This window comes from Podarcis cretensis, assembly GCF_951804945.1.
Source record: "Podarcis cretensis genome assembly, chromosome: Z".
Taxonomy (NCBI): domain Eukaryota; kingdom Metazoa; phylum Chordata; class Lepidosauria; order Squamata; family Lacertidae; genus Podarcis; species Podarcis cretensis.
In genome coordinates, this window is record NC_137184.1 from 17,678,713 (window position 1) to 17,704,011 (window position 25,299).

The following is a 25,299-nucleotide window of genomic DNA, read 5'->3' on the forward strand; positions in this document are numbered from 1 at the left end:
GAGATTCAGTCAGCACCAAAATTAGGATCCAGAGCAGCAAACAGAGTTCAGAGGGGCAGAAGCAGGGGCGCTATCAATGGCACTGTTGACCCCCTTTGGCTTCCTTTAGGAAGGGATTCCTGACTCCCCAAGTTCACAGCAAATTCACTTTTGGGAAAACGCAGGTGTCCATTTCTAATTCCTATTCAGTGGAGGTACCGCCATCTGCACTTCCAGCTGTTCCTGAGTTGCATTATGTAAGAGGGAAGCAGATCCTTTTGTCAAGGCTTTCTGCAGAAACATGTGACTCTCGCAGTTGATTTCTCTCTGCCTAATTTGAGTTAGTGGCCAGTCCTTGTGTGTTTAATTGAAAAATTAAGAGGCCATTGGGCACATATTTGCACTGCTGATCTTGGCAGAACCCATCAATACTGAAATTATCATCTCTTTGGAATGGTGTTCCATGGACCTATTCTGTGATCGGGATTGTGAGCTGTGCTGTCTTGCTCTCAAAGAGCTGTAGAATTGGAAGGGGCCCCAAGGATCATCCTGTGCAACCCTCTGCAATGCAGAAATAACAGCTAAGGAATCCCTGGGAGGTGTCATTATGACATCTGCTTAAAAACCTCCAGTGAAGGAGAGTCCATGTTCCAAGTTCATAGAATGATAGAATTCAATCCATCAAAGTTTATTGAGAATGATAGAATTGTAGAGTTGAAAGGGACCCAACGGTCATTCAACCCTCCCCCCCCTGCAAAGCAGGGATCCCAGCTGAAGCACCCCTGACAGATGACCATCCAACCTCTCTTTAAAAACTCCCAACAAAGTATAGTCCACCTCCTTCTGTTGTAATGTTGATTCATCCTTATTCTTCTGGAATAAGAATAATGCACCATATACCGAGCCATTCAGCTAACCATGATCAAAGTCATAGCGATGTGCCCTTTGATGCCTTGCTAGTGTTGGTGCTTTGTATAAGGTTACCAGATTTTTTCCTCAATGAATCTGGGGACACTTTAAATAAATAAATACATGCATACATATATACTACACGTTCAGGACGTTGATGCTGCAGTGATGGCAGTGGCAGAGGGGCCGCCACCACCTTGACTTCAACCACCATGTTTCCTCTTCCTCCGAGGCTTCTATCTCCTTTCTCCATGAGCCTGGGCAGCCCCTGAGTTGTTGGTTGTTTGGTGGTGGTGGGGAAGTGGTGTCGGTGGGTCAGGCATGGAAGGCGGAGAAGGAGGGCCGAGAGCGGCAGTGGCAAGGCTCAGGCAGTGCGATGCCTCCCTTCCCATCGGAGCAGCCCCAATCCCATTCCTACTTGTGTGCAAGCAGAAGGGGGCAGGGATCCCTCAGCTGGGAAAGGAGGCTTCCCGTTGCCTAACTGAGAGGTCCCTACCCCCTCCTGCTTGCATGCAAGTAGGAGTTGGGAGGGAGGCTTCTCTGATAGGCAGCATGAAGCCTCCCTTCACAGCTTAGTTGCTGGGGTCAGGAGCTAACTGCTCCAGGCTGCTGAGACTGCCGTTGCTGCATTTCCCAGGGACATTAGATGAAATCCGGGGACATTCCAGAGATGGAATTTGTCCAGGGACTTATTCACAAATCCGGGGACTGTCCCCGGGAAACGGGGACATCTGGTAACCCTAGCTTTGTACCTTAATTTCTTCCCCTCTCTTTTTAGGGACGTGCTGGAAGCGACGGCGCTCGAGGGATGCCTGGCCAGACTGGGCCAAAGGTATTTTTTTTAAAAAATCCCCATTTACTCTAGGAAACATACTGCCATTTACAAGGAGCAATCGCATTCCGGGTGGGATGAGCCTGTCGCCTAGGGGCCTGGTGCTCCCATCAGCCCAAAAGCTGAAGATTTGCAACTGCAGATTTAATGGCTGCACCTGCCCTTTGTGCTAATTAATATATCTAGAAAGAAATTTCCTTTCTCCTTTGCTCCTCACTTCCTTCAGAGTTCGCTCAGCTATCATCAAAAGGGACAGAAGCCACTAAACAGGAAATTTGAATATGGAGACATTTTGCCAGTGAGCTGCATGTTAGAAGGTTTAAGTGTTTGATTAAGTTGGTACTTAAGGTGGAAATGGATGGAGACAGGGACTGTTGCAAAGGAAGAGGACCACAAATCATTTGTCCCTGGAGATGTGCAGCCACCATTGCCTGGTCCGAAAAATATTGAAAATTAGGGAGACGTTTCAGGGTCAGGGTAGAGGAGAGGTGGCTAAATAATTTTAAACTACAAAGACAGAGATTTTTCTGTGTACAGGCTTGGTGGTCTGTATCCAGCCCCTGGCCCAGAGGTTCCCCACCCCTGTTTATAGATCATGGGTAGGAAACCTGCACCCCTCTAGATGTTATTGGACTACATATCTCATCCATTGCTAGTTGGCACATCCAATGCTCATGCATGATGGGAGTTGTTTTAAATTACTTTTAAAATTGTATTTTAATGCTGTAACCCACCTTGGGACCTTCAGGTGAAGAGCAGGTTGTTGTTGTTGTTGTCGTTATATTTTCCAATAATGCCCAGAGGGCCAAGGTTCCTGACCCCTCTTATGGATAAATCTTGTTTGAAAAGCTTAAATATTGTGGGTGGTATTCAACAAAGTTTTGCACAGGGTAGGTCTATTGAAATGGATGGACCAAACTTACTCATTTTTAATAATTTAATGGGTCTACTCAGAGTAGAACCTAGGTCCTACCTGCACCATATATTTAAATCAGCACCACACTTAAAAGAATGGTGCTTCCTTTCAAAGCATATTGGGAACTGTAGTTTCTTAAGGGTGCCGAGAGTTGTTAGAAACCCATTATTCCCATAGGTAAAGGTAAAGGGACCCCTGACCATTAGATCCAGTCGTGACCGACTCTGGGGTTGCGGCGCTCATCTCGCTTTATTGGCCGAGGGAGCCGGCGTACAGCTTCTGGGTCATGTGGCCAGCATGACTAAGCCGTTTCTGGGGAACCAGAGCAGCACACGGAAACGCCGTTTACCTTCCCGCCAAAGCGGTACCTATTTATCTACTTGCACTTTGATGTGCTTTCGAACTGCTAGGTTGGCAGGAGCAGGGACCGAGCAACGGGAGCTCACCCCGTCGCGGGGATTCGAACCACCGACCTTCTGATCGGCAAGTCCTAGGCTCTGTGGTTTAACCCACAGTGCTACCCGCATCCCTGTTCCCATATTCCCTATTCCCATAGCAGAGCTTCAATTCTCAGTTCCCTGTGAAGAAGGATTGACTGTTAAACCACTCTAGGAATTGTATCTGAGGGATAACAGGGGGCCTCCTGACAACTCTCAAACTAGCAAATTACAGCTCCCAGAATTCTTTGCAGGCAGCCCTGACTATTTAAAGTGGTATGATGCTGCTCTAAATGTGTAGTGCATATGCAGCCTGCACTGACTACCACTGTATGTGCTAAATATCTGCTATTAGCACAGAATTAGCTGTTGCTCCAAAGCTGTGGCTATTGTGGAAACAGAGGCCCTGAGATGAGATACCTTCCCCTCATCCTTCCATCTTCCTTTGCTCATTGCAGTCATGCCATGTGTGACTTGATGCCCATCCTCCATCCATGCCTGTTGTTGTTGTTTAGTCGTTTAGTCGTGTCCGACTCTTCGTGACCCCATGGACCAGAGCATGCCACGCACTCCTGTCTTCCACTGCCTCCTGCAGTTTGGTCAGACTCATGTTTGTAGCTTCAAGAACACTGTCCAACCATCTCGTCCTCCGCCGTCCCCTTCTCCTTGTGCCCTCCATCTTTCCCAACATCAGGGTCTTTTCCAGGGAGTCTTCTCTTCTCATGAGGTGGCCAAAGTATTGGAGCCTCAGCTTCAGGATCTGTCCTTCCAGTGAGCACTCAGGGCTAATTTCCTTAAGAATGGATGCGTTTGATCTTCTTGCAGTCCTCAAGAGTCTCCCCCAGCACCATAATTCAAAAGCATCAATTCTTCGGCGATCAGCCTTCTTTATGGTCCAGCTCTTACTTCCATACATCACTACTGGGAAAATCATGGCTTTAACTGTTGTAGGCAGCATCTATTCTGGGATGGGTAGCTCCCAATGATTTAACCAGGCAACAAAACCTGGATGTATTCTGTCTGCATGCTCAGCATATTTGGCAAGGAGAAACTTTGCCATCTCTTGATCTGACAAGCTGCTAGGAGAGCTCATTCACTTACAGCTTTTAGGAAATGGTAGGTGATTTTGTTGTTGTTTTTAAAAAAGTTACCTCTCCTTAAAATTTTACTGTAGGGTGACCGAGGTTTCGATGGTCTCGCTGGATTGCCAGGGGAGAAAGGCCACAGGGTAAGTCTATTACAGGTTTATATCTTGTTCTGGCTGAACTACTTTATATGCCTTCATGAAGAGGCTGACTGGTTTTGATAACCTCAACTTGGGATGGGGGGATGGAATTCAGTTTGGTTCATTAACCTACCTAATTCAAAATGCCCAAAGCAGGGCATTAAACCAAAATGCACCTATCGTTCAAAACTCATGCATCTCTGAATTTTGCAATGCAGTTCTCAAACATTAAAAACGTGTATAAAAAATGCATACATTAGTGAAACTAATATGCATTGTTTTAAGGGAAATTGCTTGCAAAGATGGATATATTAAGATAAATAACATTTCATATAGCCATTTGCAATTTTATAATGCTGGAAAGCTGTATACTATGGAAGGCATCTGAATAAAATTCTTTATATTTTTTCTATATAAAAAAATTAGAGGCTACAAACCCCAAAGACAGAATGCCAATGGCTGGAATCCACAGGAGGGGAGATCCTGCTTGCATCCCACTGGGCATTTGATTGGCCATTGTGAGCAGAAGAAGCTGGACTAGATGAACCATTGGCCTGATCCAGCAGGGCTCTTTCTAGGTTCTTGTGTTCTTCAAGAATGTGGCTGATTCTTTCCTCTGTTTTTCTTAGGGTGAACCAGGCCCTTCAGGGCCCCCAGGAGCCCCTGGAGAAGATGGTGAGAGGGTGAGTCCATTCCGCTCTTCTTTTGTCTGCAAGGAACCCAGGCAGGTTCAGATGTGCTTGTTCCTCACTCTCTGACTGCAACCCCAAGGGATAGCCCATGTGTGCAAATGAAGCTCTTGCAAATCATTCACTACGTTTTCCATGCATTTAGGGATGCGAGAAGGCATCGCTTTCTGTCATGCCTTGAATCCATCACACGCAGCTCTGTTTCCATTCTGCTGCAGTTTGACTTCTGCCCCAAACTCCCTTTTTCATCCTGCTGTAGCAAAATGATGTAACTTACAGAACTGATTGTGGCAATTGCATTATAATTACATTCTTACACCTCATTCATTTCAATTCAATGCAAATTTGAGGAGTAATCAATTACGTATTGTTTGCAGATAGACAACAACAGCAAATACCAGTTGCATTCACTGGATGGATTTCCATTCTAGATATGAACAATAGCAATTTCTGTTCCCATTTCTATTTAGATTTAAATTCTTGAACATCCTTACATTCATTTCCTGTCCAATGGAGACCTGTTGGTATAATGGGGAAAAGAGAAGAAATATAGGGAAGACCCTATATTTAACCCCCCTGTTGAGTTTGGATCATTTGATAATCTTAGCTGGCTATTTTTCAATGGTTCCCCCATTGGTTCCAGCCATTTCTTCAGTGGTTCCCCCTACCCTATGCTATAAAAAGTATTATTCAGGTCAGTGGTTTGCAGGACCCATTAAGGAACATAATAACACAACAAAATATAAAACAGTAACAATTAATTGCCCATTTATTTGAAATCCAATTAAAACTAGTTTGATTAATTCAACAAAGCTGGTGAACTTGATTCAGTGATACCAGGGGTCAGAAGCACTTTGGGAACCACTGTGTAACATATTAACCTTCATTTATCAAAATTACACACACACCGCTCTTTGTTTAAGCAAATCTATCTTCATAAATGTTGGCATGGATTATGATGATATTGCTTACAGCTTCTCTGATCTCATCAGTTCTACACATGCTGTATTATTCTCTTAGTTGACAAGGTCTTCTTTATGCATGGGCTACTCCATATCACTCTCACAGAGCTGTTTTGCCTGTGCAATTATTTAATCACAAATGAAAACACCTGTGATACAGTTGGTAGAGCCCATTTCTGATCTCTCTCTCTTGCCTTCTTCCTTCCCATTTCTTGCATCTTAATAGGGCGACGATGGTGAAGTTGGACCCAGAGGTCTCCCTGGCGAACCCGTAAGTCATTCACCACAGCAATAGAAACAAAACAAAATACAGCATATACTGCATTAGCTACGTATTAGAGGTATACACCAAAGATTCTTCTCTAAGATAGCATAATGCCCGGTGTCTCACATGAGTGCTTATGAAGTGTTGGAGATGTGATGTACCCCCCCCCCCCGCAGAGCATATACTCAAAGGCAAACCCAGGTTTGCTAAAACATAATGTGTGAAAAGGTCCTCTGCAACTTACTTTGTCCATTTTGGCTAGCTCCCCACCGAGTCCCCATACTGCAGACAGGAGGACTGAGGCTGAATGAGAGAACAGGCTTCCTTAAGCCCACTTGATGAGTTCATGGCACAAATGACACTAGAACCAGGTGTTTCCTGGGTCATATCTCCTATTCAAACCAGTTGGTACTTGGGAGAGCCAGATTCAAATTCCCCACTCAGCCGTTGGGTGACCTTGGGCCAGTCACTGTCTCTCGGCCTGACCTACCTCCCAGGGTTGTTGTGAAAATGAAAATATGGGGCAGGAACCATGGACACCACCTTGAGCTTTTTGTAGAAAAGAGGGGGATACTCACATAACAAAATAATACATAGATAAATTACAGAAGCTGTCAATAAATCTGAGTGACAGATGCACGACTCCAGTTTTTTTCCTCAGCTCTAACAGAAAGCTGTCAATGGAGTTTTGAAAACATTTTTAAAGATTGCTGCTGTTGCAAAAACTGAGCTTACCAATATGACAGGAACTCTTCATTTGAGGCAAGGAGCAAAAAAGTGTGTGTGATTTTTGTAGTGGGGTGGGCGTGGGGAGGAGAGATATGAATATCAAAAAGCTCCATCATATCTGGATGAGTTGAGGTGGCTGGTGAAGATCTGCCGAGGTGACGTCATCCTTCCTGTTTTCCTCAACATACTTTTCTAAGCAACAACTTCTAGGCTGTTTACCTGCCTTTAAAAACTGCTTTAAAATCCAGCAGGTACCGACAGTAATTAGGAAGGCATTTAGATGAGTATAAATAGCCAGGGCACTTTTCTGGATCATTCATGGCTGGGGAAAGAAGGAAGAGGATGGTGATGAGGGAGGGATGGGTGGAGCCTGACGCTCTCAATGTAACTGCCTCTCAGTCTAACCTACCTCATAGGGTGGTTGTGAGGATAAAAGAGAGCAGGAGGAGTGTGTACACACCACCTTGAGCTTCTTGGAGAAAAAGTGGGATATAAATGCAATAAATAATGATAACAACTTCACAGTATGAGACTGGGATGCAGCTAACTCCACACAGGCCCTGGATCCCTCTTTAGCCACTGGGGCATAATGGATGGTCTCAAAATGCTAGTCCTACTTAGAGTAGCCCTATTACTAAATCAGATCTATGGATTTCAGTGGGTTTACTCTGAGTAGAACTTGATTACAATATTATAGAATAAAAATAAATGCAACCAGAGAGACAGAGACAATGTGGTATAATTAGAGTGTCAGACTTGGACCTGAGCCATGAAACTCACTGGGTGCTGACTTTGGGCCAGTCATTTCTTCTCAGCCTAGCCTACCTCACAGGGTTGTTGCTTTTTGTTGACCCACAAAACCACATAGTCTTTGACTGGGCTGTAGCTAAGGAACTCCCTGTGATTATAGTTTCTGCACAGGCTTTGGCACTGGAGGTAACGGGTTGTCCTCCAAATGCTCATCCTACTTAGAGCAGACCCACTGAAAAATAAATGGGCATGTGGGGATTAAATGGGGGGGGGCAATGTGTGCAACTAGGTGCTTCTCAGAGAAAAAGGTGGAATGCAAATGCAATAAATAAATAGTAACCAACTGAGTTCTACTCAGAGTATACATGCTGAAATTAATGGATGTAAGTCCTGTCCATTATTTCCTTGGGCAATTTCTATTCCCGTTTCTGACAGAATTCTCCAACATCTTTGGTGGGCACTGAACAGTCCTTGTTTGGCTGTTGGGGGAAAGTCCCACTCCTTTGTTTGTTTGTTTGTTTGTTTGTTTGCACTCCGGCAAACCTCAGGATCGCCCTGAGACTCCTGCTATTTCACTCCATGTGTGAGTGAAATGTTTTTCAGCTACAAAAGTGACAGCATTCAGAGAAATGGATCAGAAGTCGAATATAGAATGTGATCTCCATCTCACCCTAATGGACATGTTCCAACTCTTATTTGCTTCCTCTTATAGGGACCCCGTGGTTTGCTGGGACCCAAGGGACCTCCAGGACCCCCAGGACCTCCAGTGAGTAGCATTAATTTTTTAGTGTCTCCTCCCCCCCGGCTTTGGAGCACGTCCTCATCTTACAAAAGAGTCATCTTAGCTGAGATAGCAAAAAAATAATAATAAATGCTCCCACCACCTCTGTTTCTGTCCTATCAGATGTTACAATGTTGTAACGGAGGGGATTTAAGTAATCGGAGAAGAGCAATAGTGCAATGATGTAGTATAGTCCCTGGGGAGCTTATGGGAATTAAAATTGGGAGAAGGGGCATAGGTCAGTGGTCAGACAGTTGCTTTGCATGCAGAAGGAGCCAGGTTCAATTCCTAGAGGCACCTTCAGGTGGGGTTGGGAAAGACTCCTTGCCTGAAAACCTGAAATGGTGCTGCTGCCAGTCAGTGTAGATAATTCTGAGCTAGACACCCTACAGATTCGCTGCTAGGGATGTGAGCAGGCAGCAGTTTCCAACCCCTTTATGTGTTGGTCATGCTGTTTTTGTTCCACTACAGTTCCACTTCCTCTGAAACCTATACTAAGGTTACCAGACATCCCCGTTTCCCGGGGACATTCCCCGGATTTACAAATCAGTCCCCTGACAAAATCCATTTATTAGGAGGAAGTTGAAAAGTGCCCCCGGAGTCACTGAAAAAAATCTGGTAACCTTAACCTATACTGTATGTCCCTCTGTCCTCTGTGGCTGAAACCTATGTGATAAATCATGTGATGAATTTCAATGGAAGGGAAATGTCAATAAACCGTTGCAGAAAATTAACACAATTATTGGCGCGATAGTGACTACTACTCACAAACGCAGGATTTCCTATCTTCCTATGTTTGCAAGCTCTCCAAGGGGGCCATTCCTGCCTCTGTGCCTGTTGATTGGAAGGAGAGAGTGCTGTGATCCCTGCAGAGAGATGGCATCCAACCTCTTGGAGACTGACTGATTAGGGCAAAATGGGGCACTGCCCCACTATTCTTGCTCTGAGTTTGGCCAGCCTCCACCCGCTTTCCTTCTTATAGAATGTGTGGCTCTGGCTATAATTGTTTCTGGCTCTGGCTCCCATTTGCTGTGGCTCCTCCCACTGTTGGTCTTCTCACCTTCTGTCCCCGTGGGAACCAGCTTCACTGATCCAAGGTGTTGTGGAGTCTCCTCAGTTGGAAGTTTTTAAGCAGAGGTTGGATGGCCATCTGTCAGAGATTCTTCAGCTGTGATTCCTGCATTGCAGGAGTTTGGAATAGATGACCAGTGGGGTTCTTCCCAACTCTGCAATTCTATGATTCTACATACCTCGTCTGTAGCTAGAGCTGATCATGACACACTGGCAGTTCTGTTACAGCAGGAATGGGGAACCTTTGACCCTCCAGATGTTGCCAGCGTACAACTCCTATTAGCCCCTAGCAAGCATGGTCAATTATGGGAGTTGTAGTTCAGCAATATCCAGTGGGTCAACATTTCCCTATACCTTTATGTCCTGCATTTTGGGAATATTAGCCAGTTAGGAAGCTGGATCAGGTCTAGAGCTTCTTGGTTTTGTTTGATTTTCTCAGAAGGTGCTGAAAACATCTCACTTTGCCTTGATTACCTATATTAAATTTCCTCCCAGGGCATAGCTGGCATGGATGGGCAGACGGGTCCCAAAGGGAGTGTGGTAAGTTCTTTCCTCTACTCTGTTTAACTATCCAGGTTTCGTGTGTATGTGTTGTGTAAATTACATTTACTAATTGCTTTCCTGAGCTGTGTTCGTTTCACAGCCGGTGAATGTTCAAGGTGCTGTTTTCTGGAAGGAAATGGTTGCTAATTAATTTTTAATTTGAAATTGATTTTCCAGTAGTGTTGCACATCCCTTCCCTTTGTGCGGGCAATATATCAACTAACACACTGGGGTAATTTATGGGCATCAAAACAGCCTTACACCAAATGCCAGTCTCTCTCGCTCCTTCTTCCTCCCTCCCTCCTCTCATTCTCTCTGATACACATAGCATTTGTCAGTGTGCTGGGCTGTATGTACGACTTATTCATCCCATACAGTAGGGCACTGAGAAGGAACACTAGAATTTGTGGCCATCTAATGAACTTAACGTTGGAAGATTCAGGACAGATAACAGAAAACACTTCTTCATGCAGTGCAGTTAAAACTATGGAATTCACTCCCCCAGGAGGCAGTGACGGCCACCAGCTTGGATGGCTTTAAAAGAGGATGAGACATGTTCATGGAGGAGAACAAGGCTATCAATGGTAACTAACCAGGATGCCTATGCTCTGCCTCCCCAGCTGGAGGCAGCAGGGCTTCTGAACACCAGTTACAGGAAAGTGCAGGAGGGAAGAGGGGTCTTGTGCATGGGTCCTGCTTGCAGGTTTCCCATAATGAGCACCAGGCTGGTCACTGTGAGAACAGGGTGCTGGATGAGATGGGGCCCCTTTGGCCTAATCCTGATGTTCTTGTGTGATGTTCTAATCAACCCATTTCATTAGGAGCAGAGGAGAATCTCAGGTGAGTTTGCAGCTAAGTGCAAACCCTACCCAACTTGGATGGCTTTAACAGGGTATTGGACAAATTTGTGGTGGCTGCTAACCATTAAGGTTATGTTCCACCTCCACAGTCAGAGGCAGTAATGGTTCTGAATACCAGTTGTTGGGAATCCTGCATGTGATTCCTGCATTGTGGGGGCTTGAGCTAAATGACATTTTGAGCCCTTCTAACTCTACAGTTCTATGGTTCTATCTATGATTCTATGAATCACAAGTGAGCAGAGTTGCTGTTCTGCTCACGTCCTGCTTGGGGGCTTCCCATTGGGGCATCTGCTTGACCACTGTGAGGACAGGAGGCTGCACTAGATGGGCCATTAGCCTGATCAAGCAGGCTCTTCTTCTGTTCTTAAGAAGGACCTGAGCAAAGGAGCGCTCTCGCCTTCTGCATTTTTTCTTAGGGACCTAATTTAACCTCAAAAAGATCCTTTCCATTAAAATTTGGTCTTCTTCTTCCTCCTCTTCAGGGTCCTCAAGGTGAGCCAGGACCCCCAGGTCAACAAGGAACCCCAGGTGCTCAGGTGAGAGAATGCTTTTTGAGCCAAGTGAAAAGAAAAACCTTTGTGTCCATTAGATTGAAGTGCATGATGCAAAATTGTGGGTCAGTAATCTTGCTGCAGGATTGGAAAATTCAGATCAAAAGGAGTTTCGTTTTCCTAATGTGGTTTAATTGCTATGTCAGGAAACTGCTGCATTTAGGGAAGCAACAAAGCTCAGTGATAGCACATCTTTCTTGCAGGCAGGAGATCCTAGGGTCAGTCCCTGGTATCTCTTGGTAGGAATGAGAAAGACACATTTGAAAGTGCTGGTACTGACCTATAAAGCCTTAGATGGCTCAGGACCTCAAAAACTACGTCTCCTCGTGGTAATCATCCTCTGGGCCCCTTCTTCACGTGCTTCCTCCATGAGAGCTCCAGGAGGTGGCAACACAAGAAATGGCCTTTTCTGCAGTGGCTCCCCATTTATGGAATACTCTCCCCAGGAAGGCTTGCCTGGTGCCTTCATTAAATATTTTTAGGCACCAGGAGAAAAAGTTCCTTTAACCAGGCCTTTGGCTGATAGAACGTTCTATAGTCTTATATTGTATTGGGCGCGGGGTATTGGTTTGTTTTTGTGTTTGTTTTTATTATGCATTTTGTGTTCTCATTTCATATTTTTATGTTGTGAACCACCCTGTGATTTTGGATGAAGGACCGTATACAAACTTAATAAATAAGAATAATAGATTTATATGTGCTATTTTATAATGAGTTAATTTAATCATTGTTACTGTACACCAAATGTTATCAGACTGTTCACATGCAGCAGGAGATGTACATTTTCCATAGTTCTTAGTGATCATAATCTTTGCTGCTGTTATAATTTCCTGATGGTTTTCAGAGATAATATCTTTCAAATAACAGAATACAACAATTTGGGCTTCTTGGGGTCTATGCTATCCCTATGTGTCTGAGATATCCCTTTGTTTTCTAGGGTCTTCCTGGTCCTCAAGGTGCAATCGGTCCACCCGGAGACAAAGTATGTTAATTAAAAGTAGTTGCTCTTTACAGTATTCTCTGCTGCTCTGAGTGCATATTCAGTCTTTGAATAAGTGTTTGTTTCCATTTTCAACATCTGCTTATTAAGATTTCTGGAGACTGTTCAGACTTGATAGAATCAACCCCAAAACAGTATGTTGTATACTTGAGTTGCAACTTAGCCAAAGAGTGAGAGACTGAAAACAGAAATCGGGGTTGCTTCTGTAGGTAAATATACAAAGGGACACCCTGGGCTATCTTTGTTCATGAACACATGTTCAAAGTGATGTTCTAGCACATACAAATAAACCATTACAGTTCCATCAGTTTCCACACAAAGAACTTTCCCTCCGAGGTCACATCCACACCACACATGTAAAGCATATTTAAGACCCCTGGCTTCAGCAAAAGAATCCTGGGAACTCTAGTTTACCCCTCATGGAGCTACAACTCCCTGAAGCTTCAACAAACAGTATTGGTTCATGCATTGGTTACTTCAAGACTGGGTTACTGCAATGCGCTCTGTGTGGAGTTTCATTCAGTGCTTGATCCAGAAACTGCAGTAGGTGCAGAATGCTGCAGCGCAATTGCTGAAGGAGTGAGTCAACATATAGCATCTGTGCTCAGAGATCTGCACTGGTTGCCCATTTGCTACTGGGTCAAGCATGGGCATAGCCAGGGGGTCAGCTGCCCCCCTAAATCACGAAAATATATAAAAATTCTTAACTAACTGACCAATTGCATCACAGATAACTTGGTTCTGCCCCCTCCCATCCCCCGTGGGTCTACTCTGAGTATAGTCAGTGTTGAATACAATCTATAAGATTGAATTGAGATACGATGAATCGTGTCAAGGATCTTTGTAGTCAGAACACTATCAGCAGGGCAGATCAGGTTGATGATGCTTCCGTGGTGGACATCAGTTGTAGAAGTGACTCACCTTCCTGTTTCCTTTTTTTCTCCCTTAGGGTCCACTGGGGAAACCTGGACTTCCCGGTATGCCTGGAGCAGACGGTCCCCCGGTAAGCCTTCTTGAGGATTTTTGGTGACCTTTCTTGCTCCTAGGGCAAGGCTGGGGAACCTTTTTCAGTCTGAGGGCCGTGTTCCATGGTCAATGATCTTCTGGAGGCCACATGCCAGTGGTATAATTATTATTATTATTATTATTATTATTATTATTATTATTATTATTTATTACTTATACCCCGCCCATCTGGCTGGGCTACCCCAGCCACTCTGGGCGGCTTCCAACAAAATATTAAAATACTGTAATACATCAAACATTAAAAGCTTCCCTAAACATCTGCCTTCAGATGTCTTCTAAAAGTCTGGTGTTGTTGTTCTCTTTGACATCTGGTGGGAGGGCGTTCTACAGGGCAGGCGCCACTACCAAGAAGGCCCTCTGCCTGGTTCAGTGTAACTTGGCTTCTCGCAGCGAGGGAACCACCAGAAGGCCCTTGGCGCTGGACCTCCATGTCCAGGTAGAACGATGGAGGTGGAGACACTCCTTCAGATATACTGGACCGATGCCATTTAGGGCATTTAGGTCAGCACCAACACTTTGAATTGTGCTCGGAAACGTACTGGTAGAAGTAAAAGTCAGAGCCTCTCCACCCTGGCAGGCACTATCACAGTTCAAGGATACAGTCAGACAGAAGCAGCCCAGGAAGGTGTGAAGCTGAGCTGGTGAGGGGTTTGGCATCAAGAGAGTTTGGAGGGCCAGATGCAGAGTTCTGGAGGGCCACATTCACACCCTGGGCCTGAGGATCCTCACCTCTGTTGTAGCAGGCAGCATTTCCTCCTGGGTGACCTTCCGACAGCAACATCCCAGTTGTGGGCAGGGGTTGGGGGAAAGGTGGGTGGAGCAATCGATTGTAATTTTGTACACTAGGCTAATATATACTAAACTTACAAACTCCTCTTAAACTGGAAGCGTGATGAGAGTTTACAGACATGTTCCATCCAGCCAAAAACATTTGGGGTATGAAGCAGGGCCAGTGGGGTGTGTTGCCTGGGGAGAGACTCCCAGGCTCCAGATAGATAGACCTGTAGGGCCACATTTGGTAATACAGTGGTACCTCGGGATGCGAACGGGATCCGTTCTGGAGCCCTGTTCACATCCCGAATGGAACACAAGATGTGAGGGCGCAACGGCGCATGCGCAGGTCGCGTTTTGCTGCTTCTGCGCATGCGTGTGATGTCATTTTGAGCGTCTGCGCATGCGCAAGCGGCGAAACCTGGAAGTAACATGTTCCGTTACTTCTGGGTTGTCGCGGAGCGCAACTCGAACGTGCTCAACCCGAAGCACATTCAATTCGAGGTATGACTGTAGTGGAAAGTTCCCATTTTGCATCACTGCCTGATAATGTTCTGTAGAGTGCCATGCCTTGAGTACAATTTCCCTTGGAAGATCTAAATCATTGTTCTTCAACATTGGGTAGGTGAACTGCAATTCCCATTGTCCCTGACCTTAACTAAGCGGTCTGGGGATGTTGGGAATTGTAGTCCAAGAATGGATGGGAACCCAAGATTGGTGAACATGGATCTAAGCCAATTTGGGCTGAACCACTGATCTAAGTGACCTTACGGGGTTTATGCGGGGTCAGGCAGTCATTCAAGTAGTAATACATCAGCTGATGTATCCCCCCCCCACTTTTCTTCACAACAGGGTCACCCTGGCAAGGAAGGTCCACCTGGTGAGAAGGGAAGTCAGGTACGTATCTAGCCTACGGACAACCTTCAACATGCTTGAATTGTGTTCTTTAGTTAGAAGTGTGTGTACGAGGGGGAGTTTAAAGACCGGAATTCAATAATTAGTGAGATCAATATCTGAATGGAACTCCCTCCCACAGGAAGCAGGGATGGCCACCAACCTAGATAGCTTTAAAAGAGGATCAGACAAATTCATAGAGGAGTGGGCTATTGGTGGCCACTAGCCGCAGTGGCTCTGCTCTGCTTCCACAGCAGACTAAGTCAGCTTTCTCCCTCTCTCATTAAACTGGAACACATGAGCATAAGAAGAATAGAATCCAAGAATAGAATCATAGGATCATAGAGTTGGAAGGGCCATCTAATCCAACCACCTTCAGTGCAGGACTGACAGCTAATGATGGAGTCCAACAACATCTGGAGGGCTATGAGTTCCCCACCCCTGCCTTAAGCAGAATGGATGGAGAGGTCTCCTAATGAGCCCCAACAGAGTGAAAGAACACAAGGGAGAAGAGGGAAGGGAGTATTCCACTCATCCCTTTCCATTTTAAGGCTACAGGGAGGTGCCCCCTAGCCTTAGAGCAACATAAAGGCCTCTCAGTTGAGGCCATGGGTCTCTTTCCCTCCCTCTGCCAGCTGCTGCACCTTAGCACAAGCAGGTCACAGGGGGTTGGTCTAGATGACTCTTTGGACCCTTCTAACTCTATGATTCTATGGTTTAGCTCCCTCCTCTCCAGCATGAGGGTTGACCATAATTTAGAAAGCTTTGCTCAGGGACTTCAATTATTTGGCTGGCCAGTCTCCACACCCCATCCATTTATTTCCAAAGTATTTCATTATGGGTGTGTGTTTGCTGAGCTGATTGAAGTTCAGAGCAGCCTTGCCTTGGGACTGAAAGAGAGAGAGAGAGAGAGAGAGAGAGAGAGAGAGAGAGAGAGAGAGACATGAAGAAATTGCAGCTGCGACTTCACTCGGAGGGCATCCTGTCCCCATCTTGGCTGCTCACAAGGACAGGAATCTGCAAAGCGTCTGCGCCCACAGAATCCTCAAGCAGGCTCATCCATCATGGAAGTCACTGGCAGGGCTGGAAGTCATTTAGCAAATGGCAGGGAGTCCGCAGGTGTCCCTGGGATGGGAGAGACTGCCACATTCTCTGCAGATTGCAGGACAGGCTGTCTTGACCTCGGAGCAAAAGCTGCCCACCTAAGGCTGTTCTCGTTGACTTGGATATGAGATGATGGAGACACCTGGGGGGTGACGGTGTGGGCTGGTTGGGGGTGGAGAGGAGAGAGGCAGCAGGCACCTCCTTTCTTCAGTCTTAGGGAGAACTGGAGCCAAAGTAGAAACCATGTCAAATAATGTGTAAAAATACATATTTTTACATTGAATGGAGGGAGGGGAAGCAACGAGGACAGGGGCATGAGGGGTGAGGAGGCGAAGCTGGAGAAATACACTGACACACACTCTTTGTCTGTCTGTTTCTCTTTCCCTCTCCCCCCCCCCCCATTTTCTCACACACTCATACACACTTTCCCTCACACACCCTCTCTCTCTCTCTTTCTCTCACACACGTTTTATCTGCCACACACACAAACTTTCACTCACTCAGTCATGCAAACACACACACACATCCACACACACACACACCTGCCCAAAGAGGAAGAGAGTGTTACTGTGGGAAGCCTCTGTTGGTGCAGCAAATCGGCCTAAAATAATTCCTTAAGAACAATGCAGAAGACAAATGCATAGCGCCACCAGAACATTTTCTTGTTTAAAAAAAGAACGCCCAGAATACTTTTAAAGGGGTCAGCGGGGACTTCTGTTGTTGAGAAATCATTAATTTATGAACTGTGCTTTTAAAACACCAACACCCACACCAACACCCACCCACACAACACAGCTGGAAGTCAGTTTGAAAAGTGAATCATAGAGAGCTGTGCTGTGAACAAAATTCACAGAGATAGATTTCAAAGGGCCCTGGCTGAGTGGGTAGAGCTCCTGCCTTGCATGCAGAAGGTCCCCGTTTTAGTCCTCATTAGCATGGCAAGACATGGCAGAGAAACAAAACCGTAGAAAGGCACTGCCAGTGTAGGCGATACTGAATGGGAATAAGGCAGCTTCTTGTGTTGCTATTTAAATTAGCCCTTCAGAAAATTCAAAACTATGAGGACTAGAATCTTGCTTTATTTCTATGGGAAGGGACACAGATCAGCAGTAGAGCCCCTGTTTTATATGCAAACTGTTCCAGGTTCAATCCCCAATAGTATTTCTAGGTAGGGCAGGAACTCTCCTTTGTTTGGGATTCTGGAAAGCTGAAAGGATGTTTTCTCTGGGTGGGGTGAGAGAATGAGAATTACTACTGCTGAATAAAACCAGAAAAATCTCTTTTTGTTTTAATCGTAGGGTCCAGCTGGCCCCCAGGGCCCAATTGGATATCCTGGCCCTCGTGGTGTAAAGGTAAGAAAGTGGAGGGAAACAAACCTTTTGGTTCTGCTGAATACAGAGGTGCCCCTGGAAAGCAAAACATTCCCCTTGTGACCGAAGCACAGAAGGTTGAATGAGCACTGAAAGAAATCTTTTGCGACCCGGGTGAAAAAAATGGGTGTTCCCGCCCCACGCATCATCACTACCATCTGGTCACATAACATGAGAATTGGTGCTGAGAAACTGGAGTTAAACAGGAGCGCTTGAAGATGCCTTTGTGATGCATTGCAGGTCTTGTCATAGAGACCTAGTTCACACCTAAGGAGAGCTTTGTTGAATTCGACCCATGGCCCATCTTAGTCCACCATTCTGTGGTGAAAAATGTGTCTCCAGGTATGGCTGGGAAAGACCTCTGCCTATAACCACCTACCTAAACAACAACAACAACAACACAAGACCTTGAAAATTAAATTAGATTAATATTTTCTGTATTTTTTCCAGTTATTTTCTTTTAAAAACAGCAACCCTCTTAGCACAGTGGTTGGTCTTTTGCTTGCCCAGCAAATAGGAATGTTTTCACAAAATGTTGTATCCTCAGCAAAGGCAACCCTAATGCCGCCCCCGCCCCCTGGCCTGGCCCCTATTTTTTAATTCATTTGGTTTATTTTTCTCTTGGTGAAAAGAGCAGACCGCCAATTGCTTACGAAAGAAGCTGCCTTCTGAGTGGGGGGAAGGGCACCCTTCCTCTGAACCGGCACAACGCATAATTTGATCTTCCTTTCCGTTTGATCAGAAATTTCTTTCCTGCCACCTGAGGGATGAGGCAAGCTCCTTGACGAGAGCTGATCGTGCAAAAAAGCAAAACAAAAACCCAAAGTCTCAATAAGAGAAAATGTCTTGGGTAAAAGCAAGAAAGTGCGTTGCAATGGTGTTGCAAACCAGCTTCTGGAAACCAAAGGAGGCAAGAGCACTCTTGTGTTCGGATCCTGCTGGTTGTTTTCCTTTGGGGCATCAGGTGGGCTACTGAGAGGACAGGATGCTGGACTAGATGGGCCTTTGGCCTGATCCAGCAGGACTCTCCTTAGACAACTACTGTGATAGTAGAACCTCCATGCTCAGGCGCAGTCACCTTCTGAGTACCAGACAATGGGGGACACAACTGGAGAGGGCTCTTGCACTCAGGTCCTGCTTACAGGTTTACCATTGGTGCAACTGGTCATGGTGAGACCAGAAGGCTGGACTAAATGGGCCACTGGCCTGATCCAGCATATGATGGGGTGCATCTGGTCAGCAGCAGGTATGTTCAAAAGCAGCTGGAAAGAGAACCTTTGGCCCTCCCAGTGTTGCTGAATTCCAACTCTCATCAGCCTCAGAAGGTAGCATGGCCCAGTGGTCAGGGACAACCAAGGGTTGTAACCACCCAGAGCGGCTGGGACAACCCAGTCACATAGGTGGAGTACTATTACTACAACTACCCAACTAAGTTTTGCACATTAATGCACCTAAGTTATTTTATTTAACAACATAAGATACCCTAAAGGAAAGCCCTCAAGCATCCAAGCACCAGAACATTCTCCACTCCTTTGGTTTCCACAACTGGTACTCAGAAGCGTTTGCCGCCTTCGACCATGGAGGTGAAGCATAGCCATTGTGGCTACTAGCCATTGCTAGCCTTCTCCTCCATGAGAGAAGTTGAGAAATAGCAGCTCTTGCATGGGGTGGCCGCAGGAGAGGAGAGGGCTCTTATGCTCAGGTGCTGCTTGAGGACTTCCTACAGATTTCTGCTTGGCCACTGTAAGAAGAGGATGCTGGACTAGATGGGCCATTGGCCTGATCCATCTTCAGGGATCTTCTTAGGTTCTTACGGTGGACAGTGCCCTGCACTGCATTTTGATATTATTATTATTATTATTATTATTATTATTATTATTATTATTAAAACACATATGGATGCAACAGGACCTTAGAGAGCTCCTATTACTAATGCATCTCATCCACTTAAAGAAATAAGACCTAGGATTCGAAACTTTGGAATCCAGGAAGAATAATTTCTGACCGACTGATCCTTTTTCCTCCCACTGGACTCTCCCAAGGAACAGCAGATGCCTCCTTCCTGTCTGCTATTGGCTTGATGATGCTCCCTAGACAGAGCCCCTTCTTGTAGCCTTTGCCTTCCTCACCTTTCTTGGCGCCGCAACAGCCAGCTAAGAATTTTGTAGGCTTTCAAATCTATTAATATTGACTACATTCTATGCCAAGCAAGCTCCCCACTCCCACCCCTCAAGCCAATCCCTAGAGAAGCTGGCAAGATTGTTGAAATACATGTTAAAATGTACACTGAGCCTGCCTGTGGATGAGATTCCAAAGCACTCTCTCTCCTTCTCCCTCCCTCCCCGCCCCTCTTTCTTGGGCCTCTACCCAAAGGGCACAAAAAACATCAAGTAGGCATTAGTTGGAGTAGTGATAGGAATTGGCTGCCAATTCAGCCAACGGGGTTGTATCAAAGGCTTTTCGGCCATGGTTCAATGGCAGAGCAACTGTTTTGCTTGCAGGTCCCAGGTTCAATCTCCAATGGCATCTTCAGGTAAGCCTGGGAAATACCTCCTGCCTGAAACCATGGAGAGCTGATGCCTATCAGCAGGGGTAAATCTTTCACGTGGCTCAAAGACCCACTTTTGCACATTTGCACACACACACACACACACACAGGCTGAGAGCCTCAATGGCGGCCCTCTGGAGATTTCAGGTGGGGCAAAAAACCTGGCTACACGCACACACACACACAGAGAGAGAGAGAGAGAGAGAGAGACACTGTAGTGTAGACAACACTGAATTAGATAGATCATAGCTCTGCCTGTCTGTGTAGACAACACTGAGATAGATGGAACAGAGGATTTGACTTGATAGATATAAGATGGCCTCCAGCTTCTCATTTAATTCAGAACCATGAGGACCAGAATACTTTATGTTTAGGAAAAGGTCCATAGCCCAGTGGTAGAATACCTGCTTTATATTGCAGAAGGTCCTGTATTCAATCCCCAAGTGCATTGCTAGGTAGGGTTCGGAATGTCCCTTGCTTGAAATCTTGGATAGCCACTGCTGCCAGTCAGTGATAACAATGCAAAGCTAGATATGCCACTGGCCTGATTTGGTATGGACCTTAGTTGCAATTGGCAGCCAAATAAACAAGGATTCTCTTACCTTTGTAGTGTTTGATTCTAATGGCAGGCATGACACATTTGTGCCACAAGAGGGGGCTTGGCCAACAGTCTCCCCCAACTTCTCCTTAATGCAAGTCTCTTTGATATGCCTTAGAGAGAGAGGTGTAAATTATGAGTGGAAGAAACTCACCTACCTAATACAGATCACAGCTTGAACCCCCTTTTTCTTATTATTATATTAAATAAAGGGGTTAAATAATTCAGAAAGAGAAAAGTGTTTAAAAGAATCTGTATGTACAATGGAGATGGCAAAGGAAGTTTCCTCTTAGCTATGGGAGCAGCCTCAGATTCTGGCTTCAAATCTTGGAAGAAAAGCTGGCTGAGGGCAGCAGGAGAAACTGGAGGGAGGAGAGAGGAGGCAGCAGGAGAGGGGGTGGGGGGGGAGATCTGCCCCCCCCAATCAAATAAATAAAAATACGTATACTTAACTAAGAATAGAAATTGTATAAAGGTATTTGACAGATTTTTCTGAGCACTTAGGGTCAAAAGAAAGTAATTTAAAACAACTGTTGTTGAGACAATTCATTCTGAATCTGCCAGACAGCCGGACAGAGGATGATGAAAAGTAGGTGTCCTTCTCCCCCCCCCCCCCCAAATCCTGGCTATGCCCATGGGAGGGAATGCAATCTTCTGGTTCCCAATTTACTCATTATAAATCCCATGATTCCCAGTCTTCTCATTTTAAATCTCATGTCTCCCGATCTTCTAGTTTTAAATCCTGAGGTTCCCAGTCTTCTATTGTGTGGACTGTTCTTTGTAGTTCATGGAAATCTTTAATAAAAAATTATTTCAAAAAACAAACAACCTGCCACTTGCTTAGTTCCTAACTGCTGTTAATTTGTTTTGTTATTCAGTTTGCATTTGCCTTGTTTTTAGGTCACATTTTTCTCATATTTTGCATCTGGTCAATTATTATTTATTATTTATTTATGTCATATGAATTATACACCATTTGGTTGTTAAAAATACCCACAAAGCAGATTAGAAAAAGATAAGACAAGAAAACCAAGTTGGGGGGGGGAATCACAACCATACTTTTGTATGTTTTAAAGTGGGGTTGTGAATTTTTCTTGATTTTATTTTTTAGTATTTTTGATTTTATTGTTTAGTATTAATATACTAAAACATATTAAAAATCACCTGAGCTTCCTAAGCAAGTTGGTAAGTGAAGTAGCATGACCCTCCAAACTTTATTTTGCTCTAGACACAAAGTAAGAACAGGAGTGCCTAATCTTAAATTATATTCTAATACATTTCAGGTTAAACAAATAATGCATATTCTTAATGATTCACTGGAGATCCTGTGGGTTCAAGTAGAATCATTCTGCACCCTTCCTTCAGTTAATGCCCTGCCTTTTAAAAATCTTTCTTGAGTACAGATTGGGAAAATACACAACCCGTTTCTTCAATTGACTTTTAGGGCATCTTTTTCCCCAAAAGACCAATCCCTTCCTCTCTCTGCGTGTGAATATTTGCTTCTCTTGATGTATGTTTTCAGCAGTTGAAATATTGCCCAATATGTTTTGTTTTGTTGTATTATCTTGGATACTTTTAGTTGTATCCTACTCAGAGTAGACCCATTGATTTTGCTGTCGTTTTCCATGAAATTGACTATCTCTTTCAGCTACCTGTAGATGTGTAGATAATTTATTACGGTCAAAGACCAGCTTGCATAACACAATAAAAACAGCGTTCATAAAGATAAAATATACAATTAGAGCAGATTACCCTGTAGCCTGATGCTATGTGAAGAGAATGTCAAATTCATGTCAAATACTCCTTCCTCTTCATGGCAGAGGACCATAGCTCAGTGGCAGAGCATATGCTTTGCATGCAGAATGTCTCAGTTTCAATCACCTAGGGCTGGGAATGCCCTCTTGTCTGTAAACCTAGAGAGCCAGTCTGTGTAAACAACACTACACTAGATGGACCAATGGACTGACTCGGTAGAAGGCAGCTTCCTATGTTCATCAGAAGCACCCACAGCTAAGCAACAGAGCAGCTACCTTGCATGTAGGTTCCAGCTTCAATCCCTGGCATCTGCAGATTGGGCTGGGAAACCCTGGAGAGCTACTGCCAGTTAGTGTGAATAGTACTGAGCTAGAAGGGCATGTGGCTTTACTCAGAAGAAGGTATCTTCCTGTTAAATTCAGCTGTTCAGAGCCAGTAGTGGTTTAGTGGTTAGAGAGCCTAGGAGACCAGGGATCAAATCCCCACTTAGCCATGCAGCTCACTAAGTGCCCTTGGGCCAGTCACTGCCTCTCAGTCTAAGCCACCTCACAGGGTTGTCTTGGAGATCAGCGGCGTAGCGTGGGTTGTCAGCACCCGGGGCAAGGCAAGTAATTTGCGCCCCCTAACCCGGGGCAAGGCAAGTAATTTGCGCCCCCTAACCCGGGGCAAGGCAAGTAATTTGCGCCCCTAACCCCTAACCTGCTGCCGCTGCCAGCTTCTTCTTGCTGCTGCCTGGGCTGCTGCCATGGGGCTCTGCTACAGCCTGCGCCCGAGGCTCTTTGGTGACTCCGGAGGCGGTGAGCGCCCCCCCTCCAGGTGTTGCGCCCGGTGCGCCCGGCCCCCCCTGCACCCCCCACGCTACGCCACTGTTGGAGAATAAATGAAGACAGTGAGAACCTTGTATTCCAGCTTGAGCTTCTTGGGAAGAAAATGTGGGGTAGAAATGCAACAAATAATTAAACCTTGAGAACTAGAATCTTAATATATATATTTTAGGGGAATGGGAGCAGTTCCGTGGTTCAATCTTTGACATCGCCAGGTGCAATTGGGAATTTCCATTGTCTGAAACCTCTGGGAGTGTAAACCATCCTGAGCAAGAAAGGACAATGTTTTGACACCATATAAGGCAGCTTCCTGTGTTCACTAGGAGTTTTAAACCATCACTAATGAACAAGTCATGTTTCTTGCCCCACCTCCTTTCTCTCTGTGCCAGACTTTACTAATTTATTTTTATGTTGTTTCTCTCCCCCTCCCCACCCCCACAAAGGGAGCTGACGGCATCCGTGGCTTGAAAGGAACCAAGGGGGAGAAGGTGAGTAAATGACCATTAGTTAAATGACCCTCTCTCTAGGACATGGACCCCAGAAGGCTAGCCATAGCAGAATGTGGCCCTCGTGCCAAAAAAAAGCTTCCCCATCCCTGATTGACAGTCTTTCCTATTCCTTGGTAACAAAAAAACAAACAAACCCAAATTGTGGAGGAGGGGGAACTTCTGCAATGCCTGTATCCCTAAATGCAGACTTCTGTGATTAATTTGCATGATAACCCTCGATGCAGAATTTCCTTGCTATGGAACCTGGAGGTCTTAACGCACAGAGGTTTCCTTTCATATTTTCTCTTTGCAGAGTGGAAACCACACACACACACACACACACACACACACACACACAACTATGCGACAGTCCCAATTACAGCTATAGATGTTTCTGAGTGATGCCGTTTGCAGAACGAGCTTAGGAGATTCCCTGGGAATTTGGCATGTGCAAAGGACTTAACAGCCAGAGGCAGCAGCAGCAGCATCTATTAAAATGCTGTGTTTAAAGGCTTTTTTGACAAGGAGGCTTTCTGTATATTTTCAGGTACACGGTTATGTTCTCCCAAAGGATGAGCAAAGGCTGTGTAATATTCCAGCCTGGTCCAAGCTTTAAATCCCCCTCACTTTTCCCTTTGTTCATGCCCATATTCCATCACAGGGAAATCTGACAATTATAAGCAGGAAGCCCAGCTACCAGCAGCCTCCTCAAACCCCCCCCCCATGTTGTTTTTTCATTACCACATCCACATTTTAGCACCTTACAGGCTTGCTTTAGGACTTGATACACTATTGATTGGAAGTCTGCGGTTAAAACCTGGAAGAAATATTAGTGCTGTCCTCGAGCTCTCTCTGAAAAGACTGGCGCGAGATGGCCTCGATGAAAATAATTTGTTGCTGGAGTGCTGGCAAGTTCCTGGCATTTATATCAGTTGAACTGACAGTCCTGCCTTCAAGAGCTTGAACAGGCAGAGGGCACCCCTGGGTTTTTTACTTGGGGGGGTAGGCAATGGTAGGGAGCCTTCGACAAGGTTCCTACACAGAAATTGATCGAATATATTGTTCAGGCCAAAGGTTTCCCTCTGAGAAAACATAGCCTTACACTACAGAAGCTTATTTCTGGGAGGTGGGAGAGTGAGGAGGAGCACACTGCTATGTTGTTGCTGTTTTGTTTTTTTTTTTATCATCACAGTACTAGCTGGTCCTCCTTTGCCCCAGGCAGGACCTGGTTGCTGTGGAAACGAGGCCTTCCTTTCTTCCCGCTGGACCGAAATATTACCTGCCTTACCTCTGTGTGGGAGATAAAAGCCTCTTTGAGGAGATGGGGGGCAGAGAATCACTTCTCCTGAGAAGTGGGTTTAATAAAAAGAACATTGGGGTTCCTCAGTAGCTTATTGGGGGGTCCTTCAGAAAGGAAATCTG

General features: G+C 45.3%; 1 protein-coding gene across 3 annotated transcripts in view; it reads left to right on the plus strand.

Moving 5' to 3' along the window:
* The window catches only part of COL5A1 (collagen type V alpha 1 chain), a 181,126-nt gene that overhangs the window by 102,445 nt on the left and 53,382 nt on the right, over positions 1-25,299 (plus strand). For all 3 annotated transcript variants that reach the window (XM_079961194.1, XM_079961196.1, XM_079961195.1), the window contains exons 17-28: positions 1,667-1,720; positions 4,248-4,301; positions 4,928-4,981; positions 6,176-6,220; positions 8,406-8,459; positions 10,041-10,085; positions 11,431-11,484; positions 12,437-12,481; positions 13,449-13,502; positions 15,149-15,193; positions 17,593-17,646; positions 23,833-23,877. In XM_079961194.1, coding sequence (XP_079817320.1) covers positions 1,667-1,720; positions 4,248-4,301; positions 4,928-4,981; positions 6,176-6,220; positions 8,406-8,459; positions 10,041-10,085; positions 11,431-11,484; positions 12,437-12,481; positions 13,449-13,502; positions 15,149-15,193; positions 17,593-17,646; positions 23,833-23,877 — 603 coding nt within the window. The remainder of the gene's footprint in view (positions 1-1,666; positions 1,721-4,247; positions 4,302-4,927; positions 4,982-6,175; positions 6,221-8,405; positions 8,460-10,040; positions 10,086-11,430; positions 11,485-12,436; positions 12,482-13,448; positions 13,503-15,148; positions 15,194-17,592; positions 17,647-23,832; positions 23,878-25,299) is intronic.